Source organism: Pogona vitticeps, chromosome 4, assembly GCF_051106095.1.
Source record: "Pogona vitticeps strain Pit_001003342236 chromosome 4, PviZW2.1, whole genome shotgun sequence".
Classification (NCBI taxonomy): Eukaryota; Metazoa; Chordata; class Lepidosauria; order Squamata; family Agamidae; genus Pogona; species Pogona vitticeps.
Genome location: NC_135786.1, coordinates 78282142 through 78295070, shown reverse-complemented (window position 1 = coordinate 78295070; position 12929 = coordinate 78282142). Strand labels below are relative to the sequence as shown.

Sequence of the window (12929 nt, the reverse complement as noted above, 5' to 3'; positions counted from 1 at the left end):
TTTTTGCTACTCCCTTTACGCTGCCACCAGTGCTTACAATGAGTAAGGCTTAAGCAATGCAAAGATGAAACACTGTGGTTTCAAAAGCATCCATGCTACTATGATGCTGAAGGTCAGTGCAATCTTATGTAAAAGATTCCATCAGTTTCAGATCAAAAATTAAATGGTAATTCAATGGTGAAATTACTAGTTTCAAAACTGAAAACATTCTACATACTCTGGCTGCCTAATCCTAAATATATTCCATGTTGAATAATTTCTATTAAAAGTCAGTGACATAATATGATCCAGAGAATGTTAGGCATCTTAATTCTCCCAATTGGACTTGGAGTGGGCAACATCCAGTGATGGAAGCTGTAAGGATCCACCCTAAATCTACTGGAGATCATGCCCTCCTTCTGTTCCATCAAATATTGATTGCACATCACCACTGACGAACAACTATATTGTTTCATTTAAAAATAAGTTGTGCAGGGCACCATGTTTCTAGGCTAAATTGTGCTTCTGGGAGGCTTCCATGGGTGTGATTCAAAATGCCAACAAAATATGTGTTCTATGCATGTCTTGCTTTGAAGTGAAACACTGAGGCTTTTAAAGTGAAATAGTGGTGCTTTTTTGGCAAATATTCATGAAAATCAGCAGCAAAAGCTAGGAACCTCATGTAGTCAGCAGCACAGCTCTTTCATTTCTGACTTTAATGTGGTGATCGACCACGGCACTCATGTCATTCATATTCATGGACTGATTTGCATGAACCTATGAAAAGGCTGGAGAGGTGGAGTCAGCATCTACATGAGGCTTGGCGGGAGAAGGAGGAGTCAGATAGAGATTGGGATGAGAGGCAGATAGAGATAGATAGATAGAGATAGGGCTAGTTAGTCAGACAGAGAGGGAACTGAAACTGATAAATATGAGATACTGAGGGAGATAGGACTGGTTAATCAGAGTGATAGAGCTGATTAGGAAAATAGGTAGAGAAGGTGGTAATGATATTTCAAGAGAAAAGAAGTATGTACTGAGAGAACTGTTGATGATTTGCTTATGCATAATGAGTATCTGAGAAACTTCTGTTATTATTCATTCAGAATCAGTTCAATAATAATTTCTGTTTGTGTTCACAAGTCAAGTGTTCTGATATATATCATTTATATTGTGGATTGAAGTAATCCACTGGTGGCAGCGAGAAGAAAATGTGACGTGAGCTTTTGTGAGGAGAAAAACAAGCAGGGGCCACTAGGGTGAATGTCACAGGTATGTACTTTAAATTCCATTCATTTCAAATTCTAATGTAGGTATCTTCTTATTTCAAAAAGAGAATCTAATTCTCATTTGTGGATACAGAAGCTCTGATATGCATATGTACCTCAGTCAGGATTCCTGCATTGGCAGATAGTAGGAAATTCTTTACCAAAGTAAAATTTATGTTAAAAATGCACAAAAAAATTCCAATGCAAAATTATATACTTCAGGATTTTTCCTCTTACACTTAATTTTGTGTTTTTAACAAAAGCTTCCCTTGCAAAAGGAGCTCCTCTAAAATACAGTAGAGACCATATAGATGTCTGCTGTTGTTTGATTTATCTTTCACAGATTTCCCCCCTATAGATGTAACCATGGCCTCTTTAATTTAGAAATCCTAGATGACAAGATTGAAAGGATCTCAGATCTCATGTAGCAGGAATACCTTATATTTCGAGTCATCAACATTTAGAGGAGAAAATACTGGGGTATAAGGACTAAGTTCATAGTGGCATAAGGCAACTTCAGCTGTTCTTAATAGATAAGGCTTGCATAGGTAAACACATTTGGGTCTGGAGCAAAGCTCTCTCACAAAATAATTCCTTATTTAAAAATTTAAATATGAAGAACAAATTAGGATATAATGATTTCTAAATGACTTCTAAATTGCGAAAGAAAATGAAACTAATTGGCCACTGCAAATTAATAATGAGATGTAAATCATTACAAACTAGATTTGTGCTAGCATGTCTGTCAAGTTTCTAAAAGTATGGAGATCTAATCTGAAATATTAAGTAAGAATACCAAGATGTCCAAACATCAGCTGAATATATCAAGCAGTTTCAGTGTAATTTGGAAAGAATAAAGATAAGGCCAGATCTGAGAAACGGGACTGAGGGAATACCATTAGTGGGCAATTTTCATTTTCACAGTGCAAATGCCACTATATATTTCATATGACTAGGAGTTCATCTGAATGTTGCCCAAAATTGCCTTATGTTAAAATGAAAATCCTTCTGTCTGACATGGTAAATTTCCACTATGTTACTCATAATCACTAAAGCTGGAATATATTCAACAGAATTACTGAACAAGGTATACTAATTTATCATGTACATTTGAATTGCTCTTAAATTCAAAGTAAGATTATTGTGGATTTGTCATAATTATCTGCAGGATACTGTTTACCAAATAGGAAAGGTGATATATTTTATCAGGTATGTTGCCACAGCACGTACAGTAGGTGTAAGTGGTTTCCTTGCCATCTCCCTTTGCCTGGCATCTGTACTGAAGTAGTAACATCCAAGTCCATTAATCACAGCCATATCAGCACTCAAGGTTCCAGGGAAGAGCACCATTGTTATGGCAACATATATCATTTCTTTAACACACATGTTGACTGGATCTGGATGCTGCCACTGCTACATGGGCAACCACTTGGTAGAGGTAACATACAAATAAGTGGCAGCCACTTGGAAGGGAAAACATACACATCCTTCACTTCTATGACTTAAGTGTGTAACTACACAGCATGAAAAATGCACAGTGATCAGCTGTGAAGTACCACCTGGGAAGTTAGGTTTCCTTTGGTGACTTTGCTTTAGTGGATAATGCAGCAATTAACAGAGAGAATAGAGGAAATTGCCAATTTAAACTTGTTAGCATCTTGTTAAGATAGCTCTACCATAGATCAGCTTTACAAGTTGGAAACAGCTGGTCATCTACTGCATTCATTCAAGTGATCACACTGCCTGAACCAATGAGAATGCATTTGATTCTTTAAAGAAGTGGGAGCCCCAGGAGTTGAGGGAAAAAGTATGGTTTAGGGAAAGAAAACTCCAGATTGATTTGCACTGATATTTACATCATGTTGTCAACAGAAAATAATATGGATCAGGCCATCCCATTCCCAGATGATTTCCCACATTTTTGATAGTGTAGTTGCACCTTTAGAAGTACCCTCACTGTGTTGATTCCAAATATATTTTCCTATCTTTACTTACTTACTTACTTACTTACTTACTTACTTACTTACTTACTTACTTACTTACTTACTTACTTACTTACTTACTTACTTCTTATACTTGCTGCAAACCTAAAGAAAAACTAGGTACCAAGCCCCACTAAATATAGTGGGTTTCACTTCCACATATAGGATGATACTATATGATATTGATGATGGGAACATCTGTAAAATGTTTTCCACTTACTTTCCAATGGCATTGGGCAGAACCGTAAGCTGATTGTCATCTACTTTTAGAGTTGTCAGCCTTTTCAAGAGCCCTGGAAATAAACAGTAAGAGAGAAAAAAGATAGTTGAAGGTAACTTAAATTACATTTAACATACCTAATAAAAACAGTATGAATATATGCTTTCCTTCAATTATCTTTGTACTTTTAAAACACAGCTCTTAATAATCTTTGCTATAGTGTCTAACCAACAAAGATCTGTTTAGGTAAAAGTGACTTGAAATAAAGGAAAATCTCTTTAAAATAAAGAACATCTGGCAACCCAATCCAAAGATTTCTTATTCAGAGACAAAAAGGCAGTTGTTGCAAAACATACCTGAAGGTTTGCGCTATTGCCAGTTAGAGGATTTTCTTAAATAATTCTTAAGTTGTCACAGAGTGTATACTCAAAATAATAATAGCCATCATATCATACATGGCTTGTAGACTTAGGATTTTTTTCCTTCCATGCTATGTGTGTGTATGTGTGCGTGTGTGTTTCTCACTTCATCAATGAGCTGTCTATAGTACCATCTAAAAGTAACTATTATATTTCTGTTCATGCAATTTCACACTGACGTCTGAAGATGTGAACTTTATGTAATGTGCAAGAACAGCCATTCCAGGATATTTCTTCATAATGCATGTATCAAGATTAAAGAAACAAAGCCTAATATTAAAAATATATGGACTTCATATAGAATGGAATCGTGCTACATTTTTAAAAAAGTGCTCTTCCTCTGCAAGCGTAAGCCTCTACATATTATAAGGTGATATAAAGCCCTTCAACCAAGTTTGGCTAGATGTACAGTTAAGCAAGACATCAAAATTCTATACTGGTGTTTTTAAAATTTAACATAAGGACCATATATCATTTTCTAAAACTTCCAAATGGCTTGTATTTACTATAGGATAATGAAGAGCACTAGTATTTTTCCTCCCTATTCAAACTAAGGCTTGAATCCAAACCAGTTCTTACAAATGAAACTCATCATTATAGCAGCTGGACCTCAAATGCAGCTATGTACATATTCCTGTTTTAGATTATTTACCTATAGAATCAGGCAGTTGTTGTAGCATATTGGAGGACAATAGAAGATCTTCAAGGGCTTCACATCCTGATATGTCCATATCTATACTTTCTATCCTATTCTTTGACACATCCAAATACACCAGTTGCTTTAATCTTCCTACAGGCTTGAAGACAAATAGGGTTAGTTAATAAGATTAAAATTAGTTGAAATCACTAATCATAACATTCATGCAGTTTTCCATATCAGTCACGCCCAGACAGCCATAGACTGATGAAAGGAATGTGAGCCCTATGCATGCTCGCCTTTATCTTGGTCATACCAGCCCCTTCATTTAATTATATGAGTTCAAGTTCCCTGGAGGGGCTAATTCAGGGCAGTAATTCTAGAGATATGCAGAAACATCACATTCTCCATTACAGCTAATAAACTGAATAAACATTAATGCTCAGTGACAGAAAAGAAAAGCATTGTGCTCAGTTTTGATGTCTTTACATATGCACACCGTGCGCTCATGTGGAGGAGAATTGTACCCAGGTTTTCAAAAAGTGCAAATTAGATGTTGGTCTTTAGTACATTACCACAATCTGCACCACAATAATCTTGTAGTACTGTGTTTCTGTTCACCGTTCCAGCAAAGTAGCCAGCTCATTTCTAATTTACTCCATTCAATTTCCCACCATGCAATAATTTGTTTCCCCTCCTCCATACCAGGACACACTCAGTGTTCTGCGGACATTGAGCATGCTTAATTTTTATTAGCCTGTGATATTCTTTTCCTCCTAAGGATTTTCCCCCATAATTTGTTCAATTTGTACAAATTTTGAGATTTCCATGAGCATACAGTTCCCTTTTCCTTGTGCTAGTGTGCCTACATGAAGATCAACACTCAGACCATGAATTTATTATTTATATATATATATATATGTATAAGAGTGATACAAGAATCATGAGCCTTTAGGTATGGCATAGTTTCCAATTTGTATAGTTAGTAAACATACAAGACATGTTGCCATATCTAGCTATAAATATGGGTCAGAAACTAAAAAACGGGAACTAAAAAATGCTAAAGCCCATTCATCTATCAAAAAAGGCAAAGCTTCTGGGGGTGATGGTGGTAGTGCTCTGATCTATAAGGTTCCTCTATGGTCAGCGAAATCATGCTAAGCATTCATGATAAAACTAATGATAATCAAGTTGCAGAGTTATTTTGGGAGAAAGCAACAATCCAAGTGTAAGTTATAATGTAATTTACAATCCATGTAGTGCAATTATCTACAGTAACTGCAAAGCACAGAGATGCAGCCATAATGTTTTATGATTTCATACAAATAAAAGTGTTTGCACTCTTAATTTAAGAAGGCTTCTCTACATATTTTATATGTAACTGTATCTATGCCATTTTAAATGTCAATCTGAAAAGCCTTGTACTATCAGAACGATTAGATGGACCACTAGTTCATATAGTATTCTCACTACAGTGGTGCCTCGCATAGCGAGGTTAATCCGTTCCGGATTAACCTTCGCTATGCTGAAGCATCGCTGAACGGGGCAGGGATTTCCATTGGAACGCATTAAACATCGTTTAATGCGTTCCAAATGGGCCAAATACTCACCGTTCAGCGATGCTTCAGGATGGCCGGCAGCCATTTTCGCGCCCTCGCCTCGCTTAACGAGGGCGCGAAAACGCTGCGCGCGGCCATTTTGGGCCATTTCCAGGCTTCCGGCGGCCTTTTTGGCCACCGAACAGCTGATCGTCGGGGTTCGTTTTGCGAAGATCGGTAAGCGAAACGCTTACCGGTCTTCGCAAAGCGAATTTTGCCCCATTAAAAAAACGTTGAGCGATCGCATTAGCGATCCGAAAAAACGGATCGCTATGCGATTTCATCGTTATACGGTGTGCTCGTTAAGCGAGGCACCACTGTACTCTAACCTGTGTTATATAAGAAAATGAATGAATTGGAGTGTTTCATTCTAATATTTAGATTGAATTCCATTTTGTTCACCAGCAGCTTCTACAGTCATTTCTGCAACTGACTAGAACTGTCATGTTCAAATAGAAACTTGCTAAGGAAGGTTGCAGAGGCTGAAGCTCCCCTATGCCCTTTCCTAGCACAACATTTTCCTTTGCACTTGATAACCCTGACGTGTCATCTGAATGCAGAAATGATTGTGCATTCACCTGGCTGTCATGCCCAATGAAGTATCTTTTCCGAGGTATTCGCTGAAGAGCGATTAGGTATTGGATTACTATACATTACCAACATTATTGGTATCAGATTTACGTAGTTCTTCAGAAAGATCAGTACTGAATGTCAGACTGGCAGATCCTTCATTAGTCAAACTTTATTTAATTATTTAATAATTGGGAGGCCTTCTCCTAAAAATGTTTTTAAACTTAGTTCAAGCACACATGCTTAAGTGTCTATTTAGGTATTATCCTTTATTCCTTCCTCAATTTCTAGATCATTTGCAAATATATTTAGTGTTTTTACAAAGACATCTCTCACATATAATTTAAGAAAAAAGCAAATGAAACTGAAGTTTCTTCATATTTGAGATCTGACAAAATGGTGCAGTACATGAACAGATATTATTTTTCACCCAATACTGTGAAATAATATGTTAGTAATCATAAAAAAGTCTGTTCACACTAAATTCCTTCTTTAAATTAACATTTATTGCACACCAAATACGTGAACTTCTAAAATATACATATATTATTATCCTCAGAAGATTATACAATATAAATACCCATACCCCAGGTAGTGTTTGAAGTGAATTATTATCCATCCATAATTCCTTTAGGTTTTGTATTTGTTCCAGAACCTCAGGCTGTAAAAATCAAAAAGCTTTTATAAAAATACAATATTTAACCAAACTAAGCAGTATTATACTTGTTTTAGACCACATTTTGTAAACAAAAGTAAAACAGAATTGTAGTTCTTTAATCTAATGTTCTCTTTTTAATGTTATGCTTTTAAGGCAACTGATTATTATGTTAAACATCAATGAAAGGCATTTTTAGATTATATGTCAGATCTGAATATTAAAGACTGACCCATTAAGAAGTACAGACTGTGAGAAAGGTGCAAGGATCCATAGTAGCAGTTGCAATGGTCTACCCATAAGAAACACCAAACTACTGACGTAAGGAATATTGAACTGTTAATGACTAGATATTAAGAACTCCTGATCTTTTATTTTCATAAATGTTGTGTTTCTGTGCCCCACACCAAGATCCTTCACACGTCCTTTCTCACCTTAACTCACATAATCCATAATCTCTAGAGTAATTATTTGAACTCTCCCACCATTATTCCTGTAACAAGAATATTTACCTGTAGTGTGTGTGTGTGTGTGTGTGTGTGTCTGTCTGTCTGTCTGTCTGTCTGTCTGTCTCTCTCTCTGTGTGTGTGTTTGCTTTTTGAGCAATATACTGTACGTTGTTCTTACCAGCTCAGAAAATTCATTATTGCCTAGGTCAAGCCTCTCCAGCTGTGTCAGTTTGTGCATTGACCTGTAAAAATGCAAATAAAACCATGAAAACTGACCTTGCTATATTATGCCATATTCAAAACTAGACAAAGCAGGAAAGGATGTTGTCATTTTCGTTTACTTCAGAAGTAGTCAAAGTACACTAGAGAGGACAAGGAAAACTTATCCATCACACTGTTCATAGTTACTGCTACTAAGAACAGAAGCTGCTACTGGTATGATCAATTATGACAAATAACAGAAGCTGCTACTGGTATGATCAATTATGACAAATAACAGAAGCTGCTACTGGTATGATCAATTATGACAAAATATGTCCTACAGGACACTTAGGATTAATTATTATCCTCTGTAGATCCAATTTAGAGTCATTAACATTCTAGTCTTATGTAAAATACTACTCTATTTATATTCAGGATCTGCTCTGAAGAAAGAATGGAATGACTCCCTCCACTATGAATAGAAGGCTTTATCAGTATAATGTATGAGACAGCTGGTGTGCTGTGGTGGCTAGAGTGTTGGACTGCAAGTTGAGAGATGCAGACTCAAGTCCTTGTTGGGCCCTGAAATTCACTGGCTAACTATATGTTAGTCACTGTGGTGACCACCCACATCACTCATGCTATTCATATTCATGAGCTGATTTGCATTAACCTATGAGAGGGCTGGAGAGTCAGAGCCAGCAGCCACATGAGGCTTGGCCAGAGAAGGAGGAATCACATAGGGCTGGTTAGTCAGAGGGATAGGGAACAGATACTGATAGAGATAGGGCTGGTTAGTCAGAGAGTTAGGATTAGTCATTCAGAGAGATAGAGCTGGTTAGGAAAATAGGTAGAGAGGGTGGTAATGATATTGCAAGTGAAAAGAACTATGTACTGAGAGAACTGTTGATGAATTGCTTATATACACCGAATATCTGAAAAAAGTCTGTTATCACTTATTCTGCTTCACTTCAATAAATAAGTTCTGTTTCTGTTCACAAGACAAGTGTTCTGACATATGTCATTTATATTGTGGATTGAAGTAATCCACTGGTGGCAGTGAGAAGAAAATGTGATGTGTCCCTTTGTGAGGGAATAACAAGCAGGGGCCACCTGGGTAAATGTCACAGTCATCCTCCCTTAGTCTGACCCACCTCTTGGAACTGTTGGGAGAATACACAACAGACAAGAAGAGCCATATCTATCACCTTAAGCTCGCTGGAGAAAAGGTAAGATATAAAGGCAACTGATAAACAAACATAGAACCCACATTTTCTAGGTAAATGCTGGGTTAGAACACAAGATCTTCAGAACCAGAAACTGAGTAAGCAAATCAGATGGGCTGACTATGACCTTTATATAAAACTTCAATGGAAGGGACAACTCAGCCAATTTTGAGTTACCATGTTCCCACTTTCCAGTGATCCGGCAATTCTTAGGAAAGTTAAGAAGTGGTGGTATTTGGAGTAACTAGGGGGGGGGGGAGAGAAAGACTGGCATTTGCAGATGTTTCAATGAGCCATGCAGACATCAGGTAACATAAAAGAAATGCAAACAAGATGTTACATTAATATAAAATACATATTTAAACCTACCCAAAGTTATAAATGGAACATATGTGTAGATATACCCAACACATACATATGAAAAAAATAAGAGCAAAAGAAAGTTGTGTGTGGAGATGAGCATGAACTGGGAAAATGGCAGTTCATATGTAATGGTTTGTGATTCGTCACTATTCACAAAGCACAAACTTTCAGAAGCTTACCAACAAAATGAACTATTTTGTGGTTTGTGCAATTTGGGACTTCCAGGAAGGGCAGAATGACCGCCACAGTTAGAGAAGCCAAACTCACAGTGAGTCTTCAGCTGACACTCTTCCCCACCCTCTCCAATTTTGGTGAAGATTGGATTTGTGATGTATGAGTTATAGCCCCCCCCCAGCAGGTCCCACCACGAAAGTGCTCTTTAGCTGGCTTGGGGAAAATTAAATGAGTAGTTTATGCAAGGGAACAGGGTGTTGCTCATCATGAGACGGACTGGAGAAGGAACAGAAAGGGGCAGATATGAGAAGAGGAATAGCTAGCTAAGAGTCTTCTCTTCTCACACTGTCCGCTGCAAAAGTGAAACCACCAGCTGAGCTGTCCAGGTTGTGGCTGGTATAACCAGCTACTCCCAGAGAGCAGACTTGAAGCTCTATGACTGGCTGCCTAACATGACAATCAATCCTACATGAAATTTTCTCTAGCTCCAACCCAGCATTGCCTAGGGAATTGATTATGTGGCACCAGGTTGTCTGTCCAAGAACAATAATGAACTGTATGAATCACCGCGGATATAGTTTGGTGTTTCATTCTGTTCTGGGCAGATGGGTTTCTGCAAAGTGCCCCAAAAGAAAACATGAAGCAGCCTGATTCGTGGGTTTTTTTGCATCATGGTTCATTTCATGCTCATCTCTACTTGTGTGCATGCAATTGATGCTGCAGAACAGGCTGGTGCACTGTTATTAGCATATGCAGTATAATCTGCACTATCAACATTCCAGTCATCTGAATTCTTACACAGAATGTAATGCCTGCTTGTATCCCAAAATACCCCATGTAATACATCAACTTTGTATTTAGGTTTATTATTACCCCATAATTCTAACTGGTGTGTGCTCTCCCCGATACAATACAACATATAAAAATACATTCTTAGTAATCCAACACACTTTTCATTAGTAGACTGCACTTCTGTACTGCCTCCAATATTCATTAACTTGTCCCTTGTAAATTGCAAAAATTTACAGCTGCAGCTTCAAAGAGTTGAAAATCCCTTATGAGCTGTGAAATAGGATTACACTGATCACTTTGTTCTGGACCTATACAGCCATTATGTTTTCAAGACATACGTTTCAAGTATTAAGGATGCATAGAGGCATGTTTTAAAAGAAGCAGCTGGGCATTAATTTTTGCCCAATTATGAACCCCAGGCCTCGGACACAGAGGAATTTATGAGCCCTGCTGCCTAATTATTCCTCCCTTTCTTCTACCCTTTGAGTAGTTTCATACTTTAACAATGGATTCTGACTAATATATTACATTCAGGTGAAGCATCTAAAAGTGTAGTCACATCATACTAAAAGCAACTGTTGAAAATAAAATGGGCACCAATATTCATTCATTCATTCATTCATTCATTCATTCATTCATTCATTCATTCATTCATTCATTCATTCATTCATTCATTCATTCACATAAATAATTTATCATTAATATAGTTGTTCACGCTAGGAGCAGATATGCACAACTGTTCTCTGCCAGATGATAATCTGACCCTTGAGTTCATTTGCCAGTATAATCACCAAATTATAAGACTTGAAGAGCCAACCACAAAACCCAACTGAACTGTGAAATACAATTGTACAGTCTGAGCTCCCTGTTCTGATCACAGGGGGGATGTGGTTTGCTGGCCAAAAATATTTACCATGTTTTTGGATGCAACTTGCTGGCATACTTGGGCATTTCAAGGTTACCGTTATTGCTTTGAAAACAAATATTGTTATTCTTTGAACATTACCTGCCTACTTGTTACAAGACTGGCACTATTTGCCTACGGGCCAGCACTGCTGTTTTTGTACTAGTTTATACATTGTCTTGACTTCTAAAATATAATAAGCAGGCTTCTGTTGTTTCTGTACTCTTATAGTTTGTACTTTGTCTTGATTTCTGAAGATATAATAAGCAGACTTCTGTAGGGCACCTTCCTTTAAAAGTAATCTGATTCTGTAAAAACCTGCATTACTCAAGGGATTGCACAAAATAATGTGTTCATTTCTGATTTTCGGCCAGAAAAAAATTCTATTCCATTATGCTCCTTTAATCCCCTCTTTCACTGGGCCAGTTATCACTTCTATAAACAAACTAGATTCTTATGACTGTGAGTATCAGGGAACTAGCAAATGACATTTATCCATACATACTGACAACTTACTCCATCACCAGGAGAAGCAGGAAGTAGATATTAATATATTTTAATAAATCTGAATACATTCCAAAATAAGAAGGTTTATTTGCACCCACAGAAGTATAACACTAGTAAATTTGTTTACATGGTTTCTCAACAGAAAGTTCTCTTATGAGAGCTCATGCCCTTTCTTCTCCTGCTTCATTTCCCAATTTTAAAAGTCTTAGGTGATGCTGTCAAGCAGGAACTTAAAACTCAGTAGTAGCAGGGCATGAGGGAAGCATTTCTCCCATTTAAATAATTAATCTAGGTTTTATACTCCATTTGCTTTTTATAATTACAAAATGGCTTTCTCACTGCTTTTCACTCCAGTTGCAGTGAACAAAATTTTTTTTTAGAACTATGGAGATTCAACAGTACGGAACAATGTTATGTTAAACAAGAGAAAGAGCTGAGTAGTTCCATTACAGATATATGCTAGTTTTACTCTTGGAAATTGGGGTACAGAACATTTCGCTCATTCTTTGACTGTGTATTTGCTCCTGAAGCACCATATTAGTGTCACAGAATGGACAGGAACAGCATGAGGAAGGATTCTAGAAAACAATCCAGTAACACCAACTTTGTACCAATGGAAGCAGAATGAGACCTCAACTGAGTTTCATGGAATCTACTTCCAGCTAAATGTGGATGGCATTATAGTATGGAATGAGGAGACACAAAGTTCAGGGTCAAAAAGATTAAAAGATTTGGAAACACCTTAAGTCCTTTGAAGTGTCATTAACACAGAACAGATGCAGTGGCGGTAAAATTTAAACCATATTATCCCATGGTGAAAGTGAATGGCTGAAAATATAACAACAACAACAATGGTTAAGAGGCAAGTAAATGCTGTGAAAAATTGGAGTGCACATGGTCCAGATGAGCTGCATGGATTTTGGTTAAAGCGATTAACAAGTCTCCATCAACGTATAGCAGTGCAATTTAATCACTTACTCCAAAA

At 37.1% G+C, this 12929-nt stretch overlaps 1 protein-coding gene across 6 annotated transcripts in view; it reads right to left on the bottom strand.

Moving 5' to 3' along the window:
• Positions 1–12929, bottom strand: part of LRRC7 (leucine rich repeat containing 7) — a 285490-nt gene that overhangs the window by 78339 nt on the left and 194222 nt on the right. For all 6 annotated transcript variants that reach the window (XM_020795263.3, XM_020795265.3, XM_078392975.1 and 3 more), the window contains 4 exons: positions 7956–8019; positions 7260–7334; positions 4521–4665; positions 3450–3522 (listed from right to left, as the gene is read on the bottom strand). In XM_020795263.3, the coding sequence (XP_020650922.2) occupies positions 3450–3522; positions 4521–4665; positions 7260–7334; positions 7956–8019 (357 nt within the window). The remainder of the gene's footprint in view (positions 1–3449; positions 3523–4520; positions 4666–7259; positions 7335–7955; positions 8020–12929) is intronic.